General features: G+C 38.5%; 1 protein-coding gene across 5 annotated transcripts in view; it reads left to right on the forward strand.

Moving 5' to 3' along the window:
• The window catches only part of LOC126481128 (ras guanyl-releasing protein 3-like), a 448249-nt gene that overhangs the window by 387572 nt on the left and 39167 nt on the right, over nt 1-21510 (forward strand). For all 5 annotated transcript variants that reach the window (XM_050104668.1, XM_050104672.1, XM_050104669.1 and 2 more), the window contains 5 exons: nt 5170-5384; nt 5462-5639; nt 17754-17831; nt 17915-18138; nt 18224-18362. In XM_050104668.1, the coding sequence (XP_049960625.1) occupies nt 5170-5384; nt 5462-5639; nt 17754-17831; nt 17915-18138; nt 18224-18362 (834 nt within the window). The remainder of the gene's footprint in view (nt 1-5169; nt 5385-5461; nt 5640-17753; nt 17832-17914; nt 18139-18223; nt 18363-21510) is intronic.

Genomic DNA, 21510 nt, shown 5'->3' on the forward strand with positions numbered 1-21510 from the left:
ATAAGCAGCTGGAAATCACCCTGACTTCTGTCAAATGATTGGCAGCTGCTATGAATTGGTGTGTTGGAAGAGCTGTCGAGAGTTGTGTACCTGTGATACCTGTACCAGAGGTACCTCAAGTACTATCCTCTCCCATGGATCCTGTCTCCTCTGCAGAAAGTACAGTATCTGTCATTACTCATCTACCTGACTGTGAGTGGCATGTCAATGATGGATCTAGGCATCCTGTACAGGGTAGGACGGGGACGAGGGAGGACTCAGGGTGTTGTACAGATCACCCCAACCATCAATTATGGGGTGCTGTCTTTCACTGAAATTGAATCAGTGGGACTCACTTCACCTGTTTTGGGAAAACCTGTATTGTCTGGAGAAGACAAATCCAAAAGGGCAGGGGTCTATTAACCGTTGGCAGTTCGAATGTATGGTGAATGATGGTATCCCCTAGGGAACTGGCAGCTAGGGACAGGAAAGGACACCAGGTGCACTCAGTGTGTATGTGTGGGGGCCTCATTCAATTTGTTGATGAGACTATTCCAGCAGCCATTGAGGGAACATTGTGCAACCAACTGCATATTGTGATGTGCGCTGGAACAAATAATGCCTGTCACATGGGCTTGAGGTCATTCTTGGGCCAATCCAGTGACTGGCAGAGAAGGTTGAGAAGACCAGCCTTGCACATGGAATTTCAAGAAGCTCACAGTTTGCAGCATTGTCCCCAGAACTGATCATGGTCCTTTGGTTCTGAGTCAAGTGGAAGGACTGAACCAGAGACTTCCAAAGTTCTTTGACAAACTAGGCTGTGTCTTCCTGGACTTGCAACACAGGGTTGAGAACTGTTGGGCCCCCGAAATGGATCAGGTGTGCACTACACATCAGAGGCTGCTACTCAGGTAGCTAACTGTGTGAAGGGTGCACACAAGGGTTTTTTAGATTAGGCGACTTCCCATCCAGTCCAGATAATGACAGTTGTAGGAAACCCAGCAGTATCATTGTGAGATTCAAAGTTACCTCCCATGAGTGAAAGTATTAAAATCCTAATGGTTAACTGCCAGAGTATTCACAAGAAAGTGCAGGAGTTTGAACCTTTCATGAAAAGCAGTGAAGCTTGCATAACACTAGTTACAGAAAGCTGGTTGAAACCTGAAATTGATGACAGTGAAATTTTTGGGGAAAATTTAATCATATTTCAAAAGGATAGGAAATGGGAAATGGATGTGGTGTACTTGTCACAGTAGACAAGGAACTGAAATCCACTGGGGTAGTAATTGAAGCTGTATGTGAGACTGTTTGGACAAGGCTCAGTAATAGGGGTGGACATAAAATGATAATTGATTCTTTCTGTCACCCATCAGACCTGTCTCCTGATGTAACCGAAAACTTTAGAGAAACCCTTGGTCCACTTGTATGTAAGTTACCCAGTCATATTGTAATCATCAATGAAAACTTAAATCATCCAATAATTAACTGAGAAAATTATAATGTTGTTAATGGTGGGCATGGTAAGACATCCTGTGAAACTTTACTAAATGTATTGTCAGAAAACTACCTAGAACAGATAGTTAGGAATCCAATTCATGATGGAAATGTATTGGATCTAATAGCAACAAATAGACCTGATGTCTTTGAGGATGTCTACATCAAAATTGGCAAAGTACAAAGGATAACTGAAACAAGCATGCTAATTTTTGCTATAAAGCTGACACGATGAATTAGTAGTCTCCATTGGTGGACACTCACCTGAAGATGCCTCGACAGTTGCCTGCCAAAATATTGTGGCAAGAAGTCAACATGTTCCAGCTGCTATCCCAGAACTTCATAGGACACAGACATTATAACTTGCCTGGGGACAGGCCATTATTCAATGTCAGAGTTAACCTTTTCATGAAGCTAACCCAAACTACAATGAGTTTATAAAAATTAAACAGTACAAAATACAAAAAATGCAGTGTCACATGGCTCAGGGATCATTATAGAATCAGAATGCATGAAAATTACTTTTAAATATAACTACTGTGACTCAACCTAAGAGAAGCAGTCATTTAATGTTAACAAAACCCCTCCACGTAGGTAAGTTAACCTGAATAAATGAAATTCAGAGTATATCTAACTCATAACACATAACATCAACCATTGGTTCTCTAATAAAATATGAAACTTGCATTGAGCAGTAGGATGGCTACAATGCAGCCTTAAGTCACCAGTGGCATTCAGGTAGTCATCAGGAACCTAGAACATTCAATAAAGTTGTGCCATTGACATGTGTACATCTGATTTCTTGCACATAGCAGTATTGAAAACCTCTTCAGTAGAGGCTGCTCACTTAAATTCATGCTGTGATAAAATTGAAATAATGATGTGGAGTCCAAAAGAATGAATTCTGAACTCTACCACAGAAAAACAAACATTAACATAAAATAATGCTTATATTACACACAAAAAATGTAAAATTAAACAGGTTTTACAGTCACCTGAAGTTGTCTTATATACTAAAGAAAGAGACCCACATGGGTGAAAACTGAATGCTGGGAAGAATTAATAAGTTTATCAATGAGGCAAATTTTATTCATTTTAAGTATCAGAAGGATTAAGTTCAGGGAGAACCTCCAGAGGGGGGACCAAAGTGCTTCCAGTAACCTTGTTTACATAAAAATCTCAGTCACTCCTATCAGTAGTATGGCTAGTAGTGAAGAGACAGAGTGAAACTGTTGGTGATAAAAATCAGCAATGTGCCACAGAGCACAGTGCAAGACTCCTCATATTTCAACAACAGCCACGTGTAGGCAAGATAAACTGAGGCTGGATAGGAGGCTGTGATAGGCCACCAATCCATCGGTTGGTTGATTGATTTGGGGGAAGTGGACCAAACAGCAAGTTCATCGGTCCCTTCAGATAAGGGAAGGATGTGGAAGAAAGTTGATAATGCCCTTTCAAAGGAATCATACCCAGCATTTGCCTGAAGCAGTTTAGGGAAACCATGGAAAACCTAAATCAGGATGGCCAGATGTGGGTTTGAACTGTCATCCTCTTGAATGTACATCCAGTGTGCTAACTGCTGCGCCATCTTGCTCAGTGCCATTAATCCATGATAGTGGGCCCAAAGAGAAGCAGGAGGAGGAGGGAGAGCACACTCATATAGCAGGAGGGGAGGGGTAAGGTGGCGCACTACTGTAGAAGGGGAGAACATGTACTTGTGATTCTTACAGCACAGCATCTGATACCTGTAATGCAACATTTGCCTAAGTAGATCAGTTGTGTGTGAAGAAATAGCACCAAATTCACCAGAAACATGAACTTTTTACAATATTCATGATAATTATTAACTTTCTCAGTCTGTGGTGCTTTCCTGTTTCACCAATACAAGATGTTGTGTCACATCTGTTTCACCTACCTAAACCTGCTCTAACCCACTGATATCACGGAGATTAAAAGGCATTGCTGAGAGTGCTTTGTATTTTGAAAACTTCAGTCATGTGAACCAAACCACCATATCCTTGATTTTCCATTTCTTTAGTAGTCTGTTGTCACATGTCTGCGAGGTACTCTCAGATAGCTTGCCAACTGCTGCCTGAATGTGAAATAATATAGGCATACTGAAGAGCGTGAACTCTTGCAGGGTGAAAGTAACAAAATTGATGGTGAGGCAAAGAAAGGAATTGTCATATGTATTTGCCTCATTAAAAGACACCTGAATGCTTAAGTATACTTTTTGATCAGATAGAGGCTCTTGTTTTGCTTGCATTTGTTCCTGCAGTTCAAAATTTTTGAGGGCAACAGCCACTATCTGATCCTGCAAAGCTTTATGTGGATCTTCAATTATTCATTTGAGAGTAGGTAGTGGAGTATCTTGAAACATAGGATAAGTACAGCAACAGACTTCTTACCTAAATGACACCAACATAAAAATACCACTCATTTCTCTGATGGCTGCTGCATATTCATCACCCCCAGATGAAATGGTCACAGCTTTAAGTAGTGTTTTAGCAACAGTTACAATAGTCATCTCGATGCTGATGTGGTAGCAATGCGGTGAGATGCTTCTGGTTCTTGTGACAAGGCACGGTCCCCAAGATGGAAGTGAGCTGGATGACTGTCTCACAGCATCTAGCAGCCCGCTACCTGTGTTTGATGGAGCAGAATATACTGATACCATAGTCAGCCCACAGTGATGCACCAAAATACCGCTGGCAACACAGTGAGCAACAGAAAGAGCTTGACAATGCACTGTGTATGGACACAGCACAACTGCCCTATGTATTCCATTGCCAGCCAGCTAGCTTCTGACCCATTAATTATGGCAGATCTTATCATGATGAAACTATGGTCTTTGGGTGTAGACCAAAAGGTGGGAGATCCCACTTCTGACACCAGTTTATGTAGATGCAGAGGGGCCTGGTCAGGATAGATATGGTGTAGGCAACTGTTAGGGACTGTTGAATTATAAGATATTTCCATGAACAAAAAGGAAGTTCATTCTTTGTTCAGAATACAGGTAGGCATGTCCAGATTGGATTGTGAAGTCTTAGCCAGTCTTGGCAGTCATAAGAAGACACTACTTTTGATGTCACAATGAAGTCCAAGAAAAAAGGGGTATGAAAGGAATCACATCATTGCTGTGGGAAAGCCAGAGCAAGGGAGAACAATGCCACTTGACACTTAGGCCAACATGAACTGTACTTGAACATTACAGAAGAATATTAAAATGAAAGATTAACAATAAAATAAATTTTTTTAATGATAGACTGGCTAGGTAACCCTCACAGTTTTCTCAAAGCATGACTCCACACTACTAATCTCCTACAGAGATCGTTTGGAAGGTGGTTTGTAGAAATAGATGCCTACCAGACATTTGCTTCGATTTACGCAATTTATGTTAACTCAAATGGATGGCTTTAATCATTCAAATGTACACATTTATAGGCAGCAAAATGTTCAAATTTGGTTTGGTAAGCATTTTTGTTTATTTCAAATGGTACACTACTGGAGTGATCTGACTTGGATGCTTCTGTGATCAAATGAAAAACAGAATGAAGACAATTCAATTACAAAAAAAAAAGAAGTTCAAAAAAGAAAACAGCTGACATTCTTTTTTAAGATATAAAAATACTTTATCTTTGCATGTTTTCATCATTTTCTTGGCCTGTAATTCATATTTGGTTTAATTTGTTACAGAAACTATTAGAACTGCAAAATTTTAATTCATTGATGGCTGTTGTTGGAAGTGTCAGTCACAGTGTATTGGCTCGTTTATCAAAGACAATGGCCTGCATACCCACCGAAAGTAAAAAGTCGCTGACTGAAATGACAGATCTGTTGTCTTCCACAAACAATTTTAGCAATTATAGAAAGTTGCTGCATGAATGTTGTGGTTTCAGGATACCAATCCTGTGAGTATTTCTGTTCTATAAAATTTACTTGTTAGAGAGTCCTCTGATGCATGCTCACTGGTTGTAATATTTTGCAGAGGAATACATCTCAAAGACATGATCGCCTTACATGTGGCACTGCCAGATACTTTGGATGGAGAAATGATAAATTTTCGTAAAATGGCACAGCTGTACTTGATATTTAAGGATTTAGAAGAGGTTCAGCTGAGCACAGCACCTATCAATGTTAACATGGACCTTGTCAACACTTTGAGAGTAAGAATCATTTTCTATCTTGTTCAAACATAATTTCACATGAATCAGTGAATACAACAATGAAAAATTAATAAAATAAAGATGATAATATAATAAGAGGGTAGATCCAGTATTTTTCTTTTTGTATGTGTGTGTGTGTGTGTGTGTGTGTGTGTGTGTGTGTATGTGTGTGAAATGGTTACAGCAAGTTAGAGGGATGTTAGATATGGATCGCACTGGACCCAAGTTAAGAAGGATCCACCTTTGTCTCAGGAGGATGCAAAGCAAGACAAGGCAAGGATGTGTAACTTGTGACAGTCTTCACAGAAGTGGAAGATTCAGGAAAATTGTTAGATGAGGAATATGATGTAATATCACACCCGTCCTGCAGAATTTAAAAATATTTAAAGGTTAGGAATTCAAAACTTTTCTACCATTTGTCTTAAGCAGGTACCTCAACTGTTGTGTGACATTACATGTGTCATATGTAATTAGACTTCATCACCTCTTCTTCCTCTTAAATGCCTTTGCCATTTTTCTATCTGCTTGCCCCAATAGCCTTGCCATAAACATGCTTGTCTTCTTATCCTTATGTTATTATTGATCTTAAATTCTCATCAAATCAATAATGATATTATCATGTAAATTAAAATGTTGGTGGCAGTTATTGTATCTCGTATGTCTTGGATATGGACTTGTCAGTGAAGATGAGTATATCAGAAGGACAAGCAAGAAGAGATCAAGAAACCTGAAAGTTAAAGTATTCTCTGAACCAGAGTAATGTGAGTTATCAGTCTAATCCAAACTATAAAGTGTCAGTTCATGTTTACTGATAGCTTAGTAATGCCCTTGACGATACAGAAAGCTGGTCAGTAGTTACACATCAGTTTATATGCAGCTTGACTCAGCTCTGAGCTGTGGTATTTGCTGTTATTTTTGAACTTGAGGTATGCAGAAAACTTCCCACATTTTTCTCTTTCTTTAATACTGTTGGTCAAGTTTCTTATGGTGTTTCTTATTATGTTTGTTCTTTATTTTTTACATCAATTATCTGTATTTAATTTAGATTATATCACATTTACCTATATTCATGTCACATGAGTCATCAAGCATCCCAAACACTAGTAATAAAATTTTATTTTATATACACTATACATATCACTGACTATTAATGCTTTTTGATGGTGTACCACATATGCAAAGAAATGCTCTTGATTGGTTGTTATCCATCTTTTGCAAAAAATTAATAAGAACATTCATTTCATAATGTTCTTATTAATTTTTTGCACAAGAGGAATAACACCCATTTGAGAGCATTTCTTTTCATTTCATTTCATAACCCACCATTAACCACAGACCTTGCTGTTGGTGTGGTGGCCTGCATGCCACAGCAATACTGATTGCTGTACCATAGGTGCAATCACAGTGGAGGGGTACCTATTGAGAGGTCAAACAATTGTGTGGTTTCTGAAGGGAGGCAGCAGCTTTTTCAGTAGTGGCAGAGGCAACAGTCTGGATGATTGACTGATCAATGTAAATGGCCTTGCTGTGATCATAATGTGAACAGTCGAAAGCAAGTGGAAACTACAGCTGTAATTTTTCCCATGGGCATGCAGCTCTATGCTATGGTCAAATGATGATGGTGTCCTCTTGCATAAAATATTCTTGAGGTAAAATAGTCCTCCATTCAGATCTCCAGGTAGGGACTACTCAGGAGGATGTCATCATTAAGAGAAACAAAACTGGTGTTCTAAGGATCCAAGTGTGGAATGTAAGTTCTCTTAATCAGGCAGATAGGCTGGAAAATTTAAAAAGGGAAATGGATGAGTTGAAGTTAGATATAGTGGAAATTAGTGACAGTCAGTGGTAGGAGCAATAGGACTTCTGGTCAAGTGAATACATGGGTATAAATACGAAGTCAAATGGGGATAAGGCAGGAGGGTTTAATAATGAATAAGAAAAGAGGACTGGGTAAGCTGCTATGAATAGCAGAGTGAATGCATTATTATAGACATGAAGCCCACACCTACCACAGTAGTATAAGTTTGCATGCCAACCAGCTTCACAGATGATGAAGAGATTGAAGAAATGTGTGATGAATAAAAGAAATTAAGATAGTTAAAAGAAACGAAAATTTAGTTGGGGTGGTGAACTGGAATAAGAGAGTAGGAAAAGGAAGAGAAGGAATAGTTGGTGAATATGGAATAGGAGAAAGGAATGAAAGAGGAAGCCACCTGGTAGAATTTTGGACAGAGCATATTTTAATCTTTGCTCACACTGGGTTTAAGTGTCATAAAAGAAGGTTGTACATATGGAAGAGACCTGGAGATACCGGGAGGCTTCAGATTGATTATGTAATAGTAAGACAGATTTCAGAACCAAATTTTAAACTGTAAGGCCATTCCAGGGCCAGATGTTGACTCTGACCACAATTTATTTATTATGAACTGTAGATTAAAACTGAAAAATTGGAAAAAGATAGGAAATTAAGAAGATGGGACCTGGATAAACTGAAAGGACCAGAGTTTTTTGGGAGTTTCAGAGGGAGCATTAGACAATGGTTGACCAGAAAAGGGGAAAGGAATATAATAGAAGAAAAATAGGTAGCTGTAAGAGATGAAATAGTGAAGGCAGCAGAGGATCAAATAGGTAAAAAGACAAGGCCTTGTAGAAATCCATGGATAACACAAGAAATATTAAATTTAACTGACAAAAGGAGGAAATTTAAAAATGCAGCAAATGAAGTATGCAAAAGGGAATACAAACATTTATAAAATGAGAGTGACAGGAAGTGCAAAATGGCTAAGCAGGAATGGTTAGGGGACAAATGTAAGGATTTAGAAGCATACTTCACTAGGGGAAAGACAGATACCACCTACATGAAAATTAAAGAGGCCTTTGTGGAAAAGAGAAGCAGTTGTATGAATATCAAGTGCTCAGATGGAAGACAAATCCCAAGCAAAGAAGAGAAAGCTGAAAGGTGGAAGGAGCATATAGAGGGTCTATACAAGGGAGATGAATGTGAAGGCAACATCATAGAAAGGCAAGAGAACATAGATGAAGATGAGATGTGAGATATGATATTGTGAGAAGAATTTGACAGAGCTCTGGGATGTCTCAGTCACAAGGCCCCAGGAGTAAAGGATATTCCGTCAGAACTACTGGTAGCCTTGGGAGAGCCAGCCATGACAAAACTCTTCCATCTAGTGTGCAAGGTGTGAGAGACAGGCAAAATACCCTCAGACTTCAAGAAGAATTAACAATTCCAATTCCAAAGAAATCAGTTGCTGCTAGGTGTACAAATTACAAAACTATAATTTTAATATGTCATGGTTGCAAAATACTAATACGAATTCCTTACAGGGGAAATAAAAAACTGGTAGAACCTGATCTCATAGAAGATTAATATGGATTCTGGAGAAATGCAGGAACATGTGAGGTAATGCTGACCTTACCACTTACCTTAGAAGATAGGTTACGGAAAGGCAAACACACATTTATAGCATTTGTAGACTTAGAGAAAGCTTTTGACAGTGTTGATTGGAACACTCTCTTTCAAATTCTAAAGGTGGCAGGGGTAAAATACAGGGAGCAAAAGGCTATTTACAATTTGTACAGAAACCAGATGGCAGTTATAAGAGTCAAGGGGCATGAAGGAGAAACAGTGGTTGAGAAGGAAGTGAGACAGGGCTGTAACCTATAACAATGTTATTCAATCTGTACATTGACCAAGCAGTAAAGTACACCAAAGAAAAATTTGGACTAGGAATTAAAGTTTGGAGAAAGGAAGTAAAAACTTTGATATTCGACAAAATCAAAACGAGGGTAATGGAATGTAGTAGAATTAAATTAGGTGATTAGGAAATCAGACACTTAAAGTAGTAGATGAGTGTTGCTATTTGAGCAGCAAAATAACTGATGGCCAAAATAGAGAGGACATAAAATGTAGAATGCCAATGGAAAAAAAAAAAAAAAAAAAAAAAAAAAAACATTACTGAAGAAGAGAAATTTGTTAACAGTGAATATACACTGAGGGCGGCAAAGAAACTGGTATAGGCATGCATACTCAAATACAAAGATAAGTAAAGAGGCAGAATACAGCCCTGTGGTTGGCAATGCCTATATAAGATGAAAGTGTCTGGTGCAAATTTTAGATCAGTTACTGCTGCTACAATGGCAGATTATCAAGATTTAAGTGGGTTTGAACGTGGTGTTATAGTTGGCGCATGAGCAGTGAGACATACCACCTCTGAGGTAGTGATGAAGTGGGGATTTTCCGATACAATCATTTCACAAGTGTACCATGAATATCAGGAAACCAGTAAAACATCAAATCTCTGACATTGTTGTGGCTGGAAGAAGATCCTCCAAGAATGGGACCAACGATGACGGAAGAGAATCGTTCAACGAGACAGAAGTACAACCCTTCTGCAAATTGCTACGTATTTCAATGCTGGGCCATCAAGTGTCAGTGTGCAAACCATTCAATGAAATGTCATCAATACGGGTTTTTGAAGCTGAAGGCCCACTCATGTACCTTTGATGACTGCATGACACAAAACTTTATGTCTCACCTGGGTCTGTCAACACTGGCATTGGACTGCTGATGATTGGAAATGTGTTGCCTTGTCACACAAGTCTCATTTCAGATTGTATCAAGCGGATGGACATGTACAGGTATAATGACAAACTCATGAATCCATGGACCCTGCATGTCAGTGGGGGACTGTTCAAGCTGATGGAAGATCTGTAATGGTGTGGAGCTTGTGCAGTTGGAGTGACATGGGACCCCTGATACGTCTAGATACAACTCTGACAGGTGACATCTACATAAGCATCCTGTCTGATCACCTGCATCCATTCACGTCCATTGTGTGTTCCGACAGATGTGGGCAATTCCAGCAGTACAATGTGATACCCCACACATCCAGAATTTCTCAGAGTAGCTCCAGTAACACCCTTCTTAGTTTAAGCACTTCCACTAACCATCAAACTCCCCAGACATGGAAATTATTGAGCATATCTGGGATACCTTGCAATGTACTGTTCACAAGGGGTCTCCACCCCCTCATACTCTTACAGATTTATGGACAGCCCTGCAGGATTCATGTTGTCATTTCCCTCCAACACTACTTCAGAAATTAGTTGAGTCCATGCCACATCATGTTGCAGCATTTCTGCATGCTCGCAGGGGTGTTACACAATATTAGGTGGGTGTACTAGTTTCTTTGGCTCTTCAGTGTTAGAAAGTCTTTTCTGAAGGTATTTGTCTGGAATGTAGCCATGTACTGAAGTGAAACATGGATGATAAATGATTTAGCCAAAAAGAGAATAGCAGCTTTTGAAATGTGGTGCTAAAGAATAATGTTAAAGATTATATTGGTCAATCATATAAATAATGAGGAACTATTGAACAGAACTGGGGAGACAAGGAAATTGTGGCACAACTTGACCAAAAGAAGGGATCAGTTGATAGGACACATTCTGAGACATCTAGGGATCACCAGTTTAGCACTGGCATTGGGAGGGGGGGGTATAGGGGGAAGGGGGGTAGTAATAATCATAGATGAAGAACAAGAGATGAATACAGTAAGCAGTTTCAGAAGGATGCAGGTTGCAGTAGTTACTTGGAGATGAAAGGACTCACACAGGATAGAATAGCACGTATAGCTGCATCAAAGCAGTCTTTGGACTAAAGACCACAACATTTCACAAAATCTCACTATTTTCATTTAAATAAATGTATTATAAGTCATTGCAGTCATTATTCATTAATGTTGTAGTCAAAAGAGTTACAATTTTGGGCACATTGGAATGAAACAGTAGGTTTCTTGTAGTCCTACTGCTACTATTACTACTACTACTACTACTGGCTTTAATCAAGCTAAAACATTCACAAAACTTCCTTCCTCAGTCACATTTGTTTCTTCCTGGTAGTTCAGGAGTTGTAACAATTTATCTACTTTGACCCATAATTTCTCTACAATCTAGCTACTAAAATACATCAGCAATTGAATAACTCCATCCAATTTCAGTATTTAACTACAACCTATCATTTCTCCCTTTTTTATTGCTTCAGCATATTATTCTGCAGTGAATATATTTCCTCATCGGTGGCCTTATGAGAGTCCCTAAATTCTTTTCAATTATATCACCAATCATTCATAAGATTGTCATGAAATTGGATTCCTCAGTGGCAGTGTTTGCACCTTATTTGTCCTGTTCCCAGGTTCCACTCTCAATGCAGTTGTGACTCTTCAGCATGGAATCAGTGTGACAAGAACATTTTGGGAGCTATTTGGCTGATCAGTAAGAAAGGTACAATATTAAAAAGTGATGAGAATCAAAATTACCAGTCCTTTGTTGCCTTTCTCAAATATCTGGAAACTTTATCCCTTATTTGCATGCTCGGTGACTCTTTTAACTGAGTGTCAGAGTCGTATTACAAAGTTATTGGGTTTGATTTCTTATTAGTCCTTGGAGGTTTCTATGTGACTTTCATCTCTCATGATGCAACTTTCATCCTTTCATATCTCATAAAAATGTGTGTGTGTGTGTGTGTGTGTGTGTGTGTGTGTGTGTGTGTGTGTGTGTGTGTGTGAAAAATGTATTTTGGATTTCAAGTCAGATTATAGGTTCCCTCACAACAGTGAAGATGAGTGATGACTGAAATTATTAAGCAGCCTGATAACACTAATAGAGAGGATGGCTACAAACTTCCAGCATCCTGGCTGCAGCTGTCCCAGTCGGCAGGCCCTCTTCTCTCACACACAGAAGCTGGAATTGCTAAAGAAGAGGAAGATGAAACTGCTGAATGACCTGGCATTCCTCTAAAGATTCCATGATCACCACATCATCCTGAAATTCATCAGGACATTACTACAAATTGATACTAGAAAAGCCAGAACCATTTATCATCAAGCCAGCCATGCTTTACTAAGGGAAAGAATACAGCATCTCTGGAGCTTCATAGATGCAATAACAGGCAACAGCATTTATGCTGTCATCAATGTACTTCACACGGTGGGGAAAATATTATGAACAATTAGATGGAATGGCAATAGGCATCTTCATAGAAGCTTCTAAGCAAATGGCCCTAGCTTCTATATTGTTAGGCCATTGTTGTTGGATGCAGTATGTAGACAACACATTTTTTATCTAGCCATACAAGAAAGCAGAGTTGGGAAACTTCCTTCAGCACTTAAACAGCCTGCAAAAGAATATGAAGTTCACACACGAAACCAAAAGCAATGGCGCATTACCAGTTTTGGACATGGACATATGTAGAACCACCAGTGATAGAAGGGGACACAAAGCATACTGGAAGCCAAACCACACAAATCAGCACCTGTGCATGGAGAGCTACCATTACCCAGCTCACAAGGGAACCTCCCCATCGCACCCCCCTCAGATTTAGTTATAAGTTGGTACAGTGGATAGGCCTTGAAAAACTGAACACAGATCAATCAAGAAAACAGGAAGAAGTTGTGTGGAACTATGAAAAAATAAGCAAAATATACAAACTGAGTAGTCCATGTGCAAGATAGGCAACATTTAGGATAATGTGAGCTCAGGAGCGCCATGGTCCCGTGGTTAGCATGAGCAGCTGTGGAATGAGAGGTCCTCGGTTCAAGTCTTCCCTCGAGTGAAAAGTTTAATTTTTTATTTTCAGATAATTATCAGAGTTCAGGCACCCTCACATATCAACGCCGCTTTCCAAAATTCTAGGACATGTTCAGATTTTCTTGGACATATACAGGATTTGACGGTCTGCACACGGAAAAATTTGAAAACGCTAAAAACATATATTTTGACAGAGCCCAGAGAAAACTGTGCGACTGTGAAACTGTTGCATTCATTTGTTGCAGTTCATGTGACACACTCTTAAGTTTTCATCACTTTTTTGGGAGTGATTACCACATCCACAAGAAAACCTAAATTGGGCAAGGTAGAAGAATCTTTTTACCCATTCGCCAAGTGTGCAAGTTAGGTGGGTCGACAACATATTCCTGTCATGTGACGCACATGCCGTCACCAGTGTTGTATAGAATGTATCAGATGTGTTTTCCTGTGGAGGAATTGGTTGACATATGACCTTGCGATCAAATGGATTTGGTTCCCATTGGAGAGGCACGTCCTTTCGTCTACTAATCGCATGGTTTTATGGTGCGGTCACAAAACACAGACACTAAACTTATTACAGTGAACAGAGACATCAATGAATGAATGGACAGATCATAACTTTTCAAAAATAAAGTAAGTAAACTTTCACTCGAGGGAAGACTTGAACCAAGAACCTCTCACTCTGCAGCTGCTCACGCTAACCATGGGACCACGGCGCTCTTGTGCTCACATCATCCTTGATGTTGCCTATGTTGCCCATGGACTACTCAGTTTGTATATTTTTCTTATTTTTTCATAGTTCCACACAACTTCTTCCTGTTTTCTCGATTGATCTGTGATAAGTTTTTCAAGGCATATCCACTGTGCCAAATTATAACTAAATCTGAGGGAGGTGTGATGGGGAGGTTTCCTTGTCAGAAATATTCTGTTCTGCATGCACTGACTGACTGGCCTACTGGATAAGTGATACTAACATCAAAGGAAAATTGAGCTACAGCACACCTTTCAAACCAATTGTTAAGATAACAAAATATTAAGAGAAACAGCCAAAGACAACTGGAATAAAACAAGAGAGGAAGACAAGGATAAGAAGCTTTCACTAGTGCACCTGCCATAAGCAAGGATATCAGTGAATGGCTAGGCAGTGTCCTCCACTGATGAGGTTGCAACTGCTTTTTGCAGCAGCTGCAGGGTCCACGATATGAGAGGTTCCACCAGGGAGCAGTGAAAAAACTTAATACTGCAGAGTATATGAGCTTATTTGTGAGTGCAGAGCTGCCTACATAGGTTAGACAATGAGGCCAGTCAGCACACTAGCATCAAAACATGAACACTATACGGAGGGACAGCACAATGAATCACTGAGAGCAGGACTGTGGACAACCTATTAGGTCCCAGGAAGCCCATGTGCTGGCAAAAAAGTTGTGGATGCACCAACACAAAATACAAAAGGCAGATGAAATTATTAAGCAGCCTAACAACTTAATAGAGCGGATGGCTATAAACTTCCAGCGTACTGGCTGGTGGCTATCCCAATTCAGCAGTCTGCTTGTGGGCATGGGTCAGAAGCCTTACCAGGCATGGATGTGACAGTGCAAAGAAACAGCTTTAGAGGCATTGACTATGCATTTTCACATACACCAGGAAGACAACATGCCCACCAAAAGCCAAGCACTGGTTTGCAGACTGTTGCCAATCATTTACAAGGTGGATGGTCCACAAATAGCTTCCTTCCTACCCTCTCCCTTTTGTCATAACTGCCTATTATATTGTTATATTGTAGAGCCAATAAAGTTTTACAGATATGATAGCCATCTTGCTCTGAAGAAGGCCATTGCAATTTTTTTTTCTTAAGAACACTTTTCAGTGTTGTTACCATAGGCCCATTTTTCCAGAAAATTGATAATATGTAGTTATATCTCATATCCTTGCACCTACACTTGACACATTAGGAAATTTTATTTCATTGTACGTTATATTACAGTACTTTACAGTACTTAGTTACACTGTCCATGAATTTTTAGGCATTCAATTGAAAATCATGGTACAAATAAACAATGATCATTCTAAAAAGTATTTATATATTTATCATTACACTTTGTACTTGTCTTTGTTTTCTTTTGTGAAGCATATTTCCCTCTCCTTGGCTTAATTAGTTACAATTCTGTCACCTCCACGTAGCTGAGGGAACTGCAACCCAGCTTAATTTCATTTAGAAATCTGTGATTTTGCTGCATATTCTCAGTTGATACCACCTAGCAGACATGTCCTGCCATAATAAAAGAATTGAGAGTTCTGGAATCTTTGTGGAAAACAGTGTAAAAGACTATTATGCTGTTTGTAAAAAAAATGTAGATTCCCATTATCATACAAACACTTATACATTTCCTCTGCCTCCTTTAATTATCCTTTTTGCCTCTCCTTTTATCTCACCTCTCCTCCCTCCTGTCTCTTAACTCTTCCAAATCCTCTCTACCTGTAACATATGAGATCATTAATTATCTATGCTATTTGGGTTGAAATAATCAGAGGAAAAGTGTGTATGTTGCAAGGAGAACTCAAGTTTGACCGTATGGCTAAAGGAATCATCTACATCTACATTTACATGATTACTCTGCAATTCACAACTGAGTGCCTGGCAGAGGATTCATCAAACTGCTTTTAAGCTAGCTCTCTACTGTTCCACTCTCAGACACCGTGTAGGAAGACACTTAAGTCTTTTTGTGAGAGCTCTGATTTCTCTTATTTTACTATGATGATCATTTCTCCCTATGTAGGTGGGCATTAATAAAATATTTTCACATTCTGATTAGAAAGTTGGTGTTTGAAAATTCATGGGAAGGGCCTGCCACAATGAAAAGCACTTTTGTTTTAATAACTGCCACCCCAGTTTGTGTATCACACCCATGGCACTCTTCCCTTATTTCATGATATTTCAAAATGACCTGCCCCTCTTTGAACTTTTTCGAAGTCCTCCATCATCCTATCTGATGCGGACCACACACTGCACAGCAATACTCCACAAGAGTGCAGAAGTGCAGACAAGCATACTGTAAGCAGCCACTTTAGTAGACCTCTTACATTTTCTAAGTATTCTGCCAATAAATCAAAGTCTTTAGTTTGCTTTCCCTAATCAACACCTTTCCCTACATTTGTCTCGTAAAAATACCTCCCCTACAAGGTAAGCAATTGTCTTTTCTCTTACAACTTTCATTTATTTAAGAATTTGTTTAATGTATGGTACTGATTAAGTTATCATGAAGAAATCACTTTAAACTTCATTTCTAAATTTTTATCTTGGCCATAAAATGTTTAATTTTGTGGGCAGATGATTAAGTAATTTTGCGGGCCTATACTCGACTCATTCTTGCACCAGTACCACTGGAAGCCAGAGAAGATCAGTTTTCTTTCTAGTAATTTACTGTTATTATCCAATTCAACTGAATTTTGATAATAAATTTCACCAAAGAATAATTTTCAACCTCTTTGATTGATATTTGCACAAATCGAATTTATAATTTTGATTATTTTCCCAGAATCACCCTAAGCAGTATCCACACAGGAGCCTCAAATATACCAAACCCTATGTCCAAACTGTAAAAGCAAATTAGAACTCTACACTTCGTTTGTTTGTTTTTTGTTTTTTTTTTTTTAAATAGTGCAAAAGGAATCAATCACAAACAGGGACAAGCATATCATAAAAACTGTGCTGGCCAGCCAGTGTGATTTATCATAACAACTGCTAAAATCCAACTTCTAAAATCCTGTAAGATTTGACAATAAAGAATGATTTTGTAACCTTCTGAAATGAAGCTAATTACATTTCCCAGCCATTTAATTCTGGTAAGTCAATAAGTAAATTCAAATGATATCTCAATAAGGATAACAGTGCATTTATTAATCATCAAGATCTTGATTCACTCAGCATGTCATATGTGATGCTATGTGAAATACAGAAATCCATATGATGTGCTCATCCGCAGTTCATGGTCTAGTGGCTAGTGTTGCTACCTCTGGGTCACGGGGTCTCGGGTTTGATTCATAACCAGGTCAGGGATTCTCCCTGCATGGGACTGGGTGTTTGTGTTCTCCTCATCATTTCATCGTCGTCATTCGTGACAGTGACTATATTAGCCTGTGAAAAAATTGGACTGTGTAAAAATTTGAACTTCATACGGGCACTGATGACTGCACAGTTGAGTGCCAAATAAACCAAACATTCATCAAACATATGATGTGCTCGGTGAGTAGACATGTTTCTGTTATAGTGGAAGAAATAAGACCTGAACATGACTTTCTAACAAACCGAAGTCAGTATATATGCATAAATTCCACTGTGATACTGATCGTTCATAAATGCTCTGTTGTAATAGGGAGTTACCATAGGTTCTTCTAGACACAAACAATTATCAGGTTTTCAGTCCAGAATTTTATGAAATTTCCTTCAATAATCATAAGCAATTTAAAATTTATAAATAGGAAAATTAATTTAACTGACTGTGCTCATTTCAGTTGTCACTTGACTTGGCCTACACTGAAGATGAAATATACGAGTTATCACTTGCACGAGAACCCAGAAATTCTTCTTCGGTGAGTATATGTAGAATGATTATGTATACACTACAGAATCAAACTTAAGCCACATATACCACAATCTTCCCTATCATTTTCAGCCCCAGTGTTCACCTACTCAGTCTGTGCTCTTTGCTGAATGGGCATCTAATCCATGCCCTCCTCCAGATGCACAGACAATTGAGAAACATGTCAATGCAATGGTTGAAGCTGTTTTCAAGAACTATGATAATGACCATGATGGATACATTTCTCATGAAGAATTTGAAGCTGTTGCAGAGAACTTTCCTTTCATTGCATCTTTTTGTGTATTAGATGCTGACCAGTGAGTAGCTTGCTATAGAAAATATTAGTTTTAGTTCAATTTATGTGTGCTTCCCTAACAAATTTGAAATTTTACTTACTTTCAGTGATGGTATGATTAGCAAAGATGAAATGAAAACATACTTTATTCATGCTAATTATCATGCATTGAAAAATGGATTCAAGCATGAATTTCATGAAACAACTTACTTTAAGCCGACATTCTGTTCACACTGTGCAGGGCTGGTAAGTTTTTAATCTTGTATATGCTATGTAAAGTGATATATGGCACCCCACTCTCACAAAATGAGATGATAGTAACTTCTCCCAATGATTTGCTTTACTACTTCTTACTTTTCAAATGGAGTATCTCTTAAGTAGGTTTTCCATATATTTGCAAAGAGAAAATTACAGTTTTCTTCAGTTTGAGGAAATCAACTTTAAACAAGGAAAAAAAGCCTGACTTGACAATCAATTCTCTTAGGTGAGTTGCCATTTTATTTTTGAATGATTTTACACTACAGCAAGAATTGAACATCAGAATAACATTTATTCAAATAAAACTGTCTGTTGCCTAATAGTCTAAATGTATTTATTTACACATAAGTAACCATCTGTGGAGGTGATATAAGCACAGATAACATTGTTTCCTTATTCAGTCACAGATATCTGTTTTTCTTGTTGTATTGTCTTGTTATAAGATCAGAAAAAATCACCAATTTCTAAAATTGTGAGATGACAAGTGACAGACTGAAACTTTGTGCAGTAAAAATGATATACATGGACAGCCCATTTAGTATATAACTACAGATACCAACTTAAGTCAAAGATTCACATTCAGATCCTGCTACAACATAGTTCTAATCTGTCATATTGCAACATGTTTTCTACCGCAAAGTGTAAGATACACTCTGAAGCAAAGAAAAACAATACCTCTATTCCAGACATAATCATATCATGAGAGATGATTGTTGTTGAACCTGTACAATTAGTGAAAGCAACACAGATTGCACAGTTTCCCCAACTACCTGTGCTGTACATCAGCAGATGTAGAATCATTACCTGGCTATGTGGTAAATAGCTTTATTTGCTATTGCACACATCTTGTTACACTGATGGCTGTACAGTCAATATGACAATGTGACTCTGATCCTACTCTGGTCTATAAATATGCCTTGTTGATCTTAATGTGTATGGCACTAGCTTCAAGACACTTTTATTCATTAGCTGTTAAAAACTAATTACTGAGTGTAACAAGCTGGGTCAATGGTTTTGTAGAGTAATGTTAGTCATTTTATCATTAGTAATTCTGTTTATTCGTCTAGTGTAATCTTTGCAGTATATTCATTGTATAACATATATTGGACATACATTTTATACACATCATATCTTAGTGTAGCATGCTTTATAAATAAAACATTAAGTGTTAGAGAACTAATGAATATGTAGTAACAGTTATAAGTTTGTGCCAGACCAGGATACAAACCCAGATTTCTTTTTTGTAACGAGTCATCTAAACCATTAGGCTGTCTCAGTAAATGTCCACACCTGCCCCAAACTTTCATTTCCACTGATATTTTCACCAATTATTTCCAAACATTGCTACCAGAAGTTATCCCATTATTGCTGCCTATGTTTCCTGAATGCTACTATCAGAGATACCGTATGAGTCATGTGCAGCCCAGAGATCCATATATTTCATTTCTGCTCATTTAATTCATTACAGGTTTACAACTATCCTGACAAATATATATTGTAACTTTACATGGTTTTTTTTATAGTCATGATAAAAGCACTGTAAGATGTGTGGAAACAATTTTGCAGTTATTACAAAGCAGAACTATTACATAATTTTATTAGAAACAGATTTTAAAGGATCAGATTTTGTTTGTAAGTTCATTCATCTTTTTGCTTAAGGTGGTAATGCAATGGCTATAAAACTGCTCCAAAATTTGTGCACACCACTTCCATAACTGAAAACATGTGTGGACTTAGATTTCAGGAGAGCAAAGATTCAAACGTAAGCCTTATGAAACTAAAAAGTAACTGTACAGTGTTGTTGTTGTTGTTGTTGTTGTTGTGGTCTTCAGTCCTGAGACTGGTTTGATGCAGCTCTCCATGCTACTCTATCCTGTGCAAGCTTCTTCATCTCCCAGTAACTACTGCAACCTACATCCTTTTGAATCTGCTTAGTGTATTCATCTCTTGGTCTCCCTCTACGATTTTTACCCTCCACGCTGCCCTCCAATACTAAATTGGTGATCGCTTGATGCCTCAGAACATGTCCTACCAACCAATCCCTTCTTCTAGTCAAGCTGTGCCACAAACTTCTCTTCTCCCCAATCCTATTCAATACCTCCTCATTAGCTATGTGATCTACCCATCTAATCTTCAGCATTCTTCTGTAGCACCATATTTCAAAAGCTTCTATTCTCTTCTTGTACAAACTATTTATCATCCATGTTTCACTTCCGTACATGGCTACACTCCGTACAAATACTTTCAGAAACGACTTCCTGACACTTAAATCTATACTCGATGTTAATAAATTTCTCTTCTTCAGAAATGCTTTTCTTGCCACTGCCAGTGAATAAATGTAAAACAATAACCGAAATAAGGACAGTCTATTCAAGATTGCATATGGTAGCTTCCTAGGTTAACTGTACACCACACTGGGACATGAACCCAGACCTTTGCCTTTCCCAGTAATGCCCCTCCTGACTGAGCGAACCAAGCATGACTAACAGCTGGTGACTCATGAGCCATGCCTTGATAACTTAATTGGTAATAACATTGTACATGAAAGCCAATGGCCTGGATTTCAGTCCTGATCTGACACATAGCTTTAATGTGCCTAGAAGTTGCAGAACAATGCACACACCACTGCAGAATGAATAATTTATTCTGAAAAGTGCAGTCTATGAAATCAGAATCTGATGATGTGTAACATTCAATAATGTGATGCTCCACACTATTCATTATAACATAGTTGCATCCTCTCCAATGTGCTATCCACAAAGTTGTTGAGTTGTTGCTGCTCAATTCTGTTTCCCCTCTTGAAAGGCAGTCATCCTCAAGTGAAAAAGGGAGAGGGGAGAGGGGAGAGGAGAGAGGTAGAGAAGGAAGAAAGAATGTAATTGTGTTGGCAGAACAGAAGGCATGAGTGGGAGCAGGGAAGGGTATAGGGAGTAGCAAAAGCTGAGGCCAAGGTGGTTATCAGAAAAAAGGATATGTTGTAGGGAGAGTTCCCACCTGTGCATTTCTGAAAAGCTGATGTTGGTAAGAAGGATCCAGATGGTGCAGTCTGTGAAACAGTCACTAAAGTGAAGCACGTAGTGTTGGGCAGCATGTTCAGCAACTGGATGGCCCAGCTGTCTCTTGCCCACAGTTTGGC

Source organism: Schistocerca serialis, chromosome 5 (assembly GCF_023864345.2).
Source record: "Schistocerca serialis cubense isolate TAMUIC-IGC-003099 chromosome 5, iqSchSeri2.2, whole genome shotgun sequence".
Lineage (NCBI taxonomy): Eukaryota > Metazoa > Arthropoda > Insecta > Orthoptera > Acrididae > Schistocerca > Schistocerca serialis.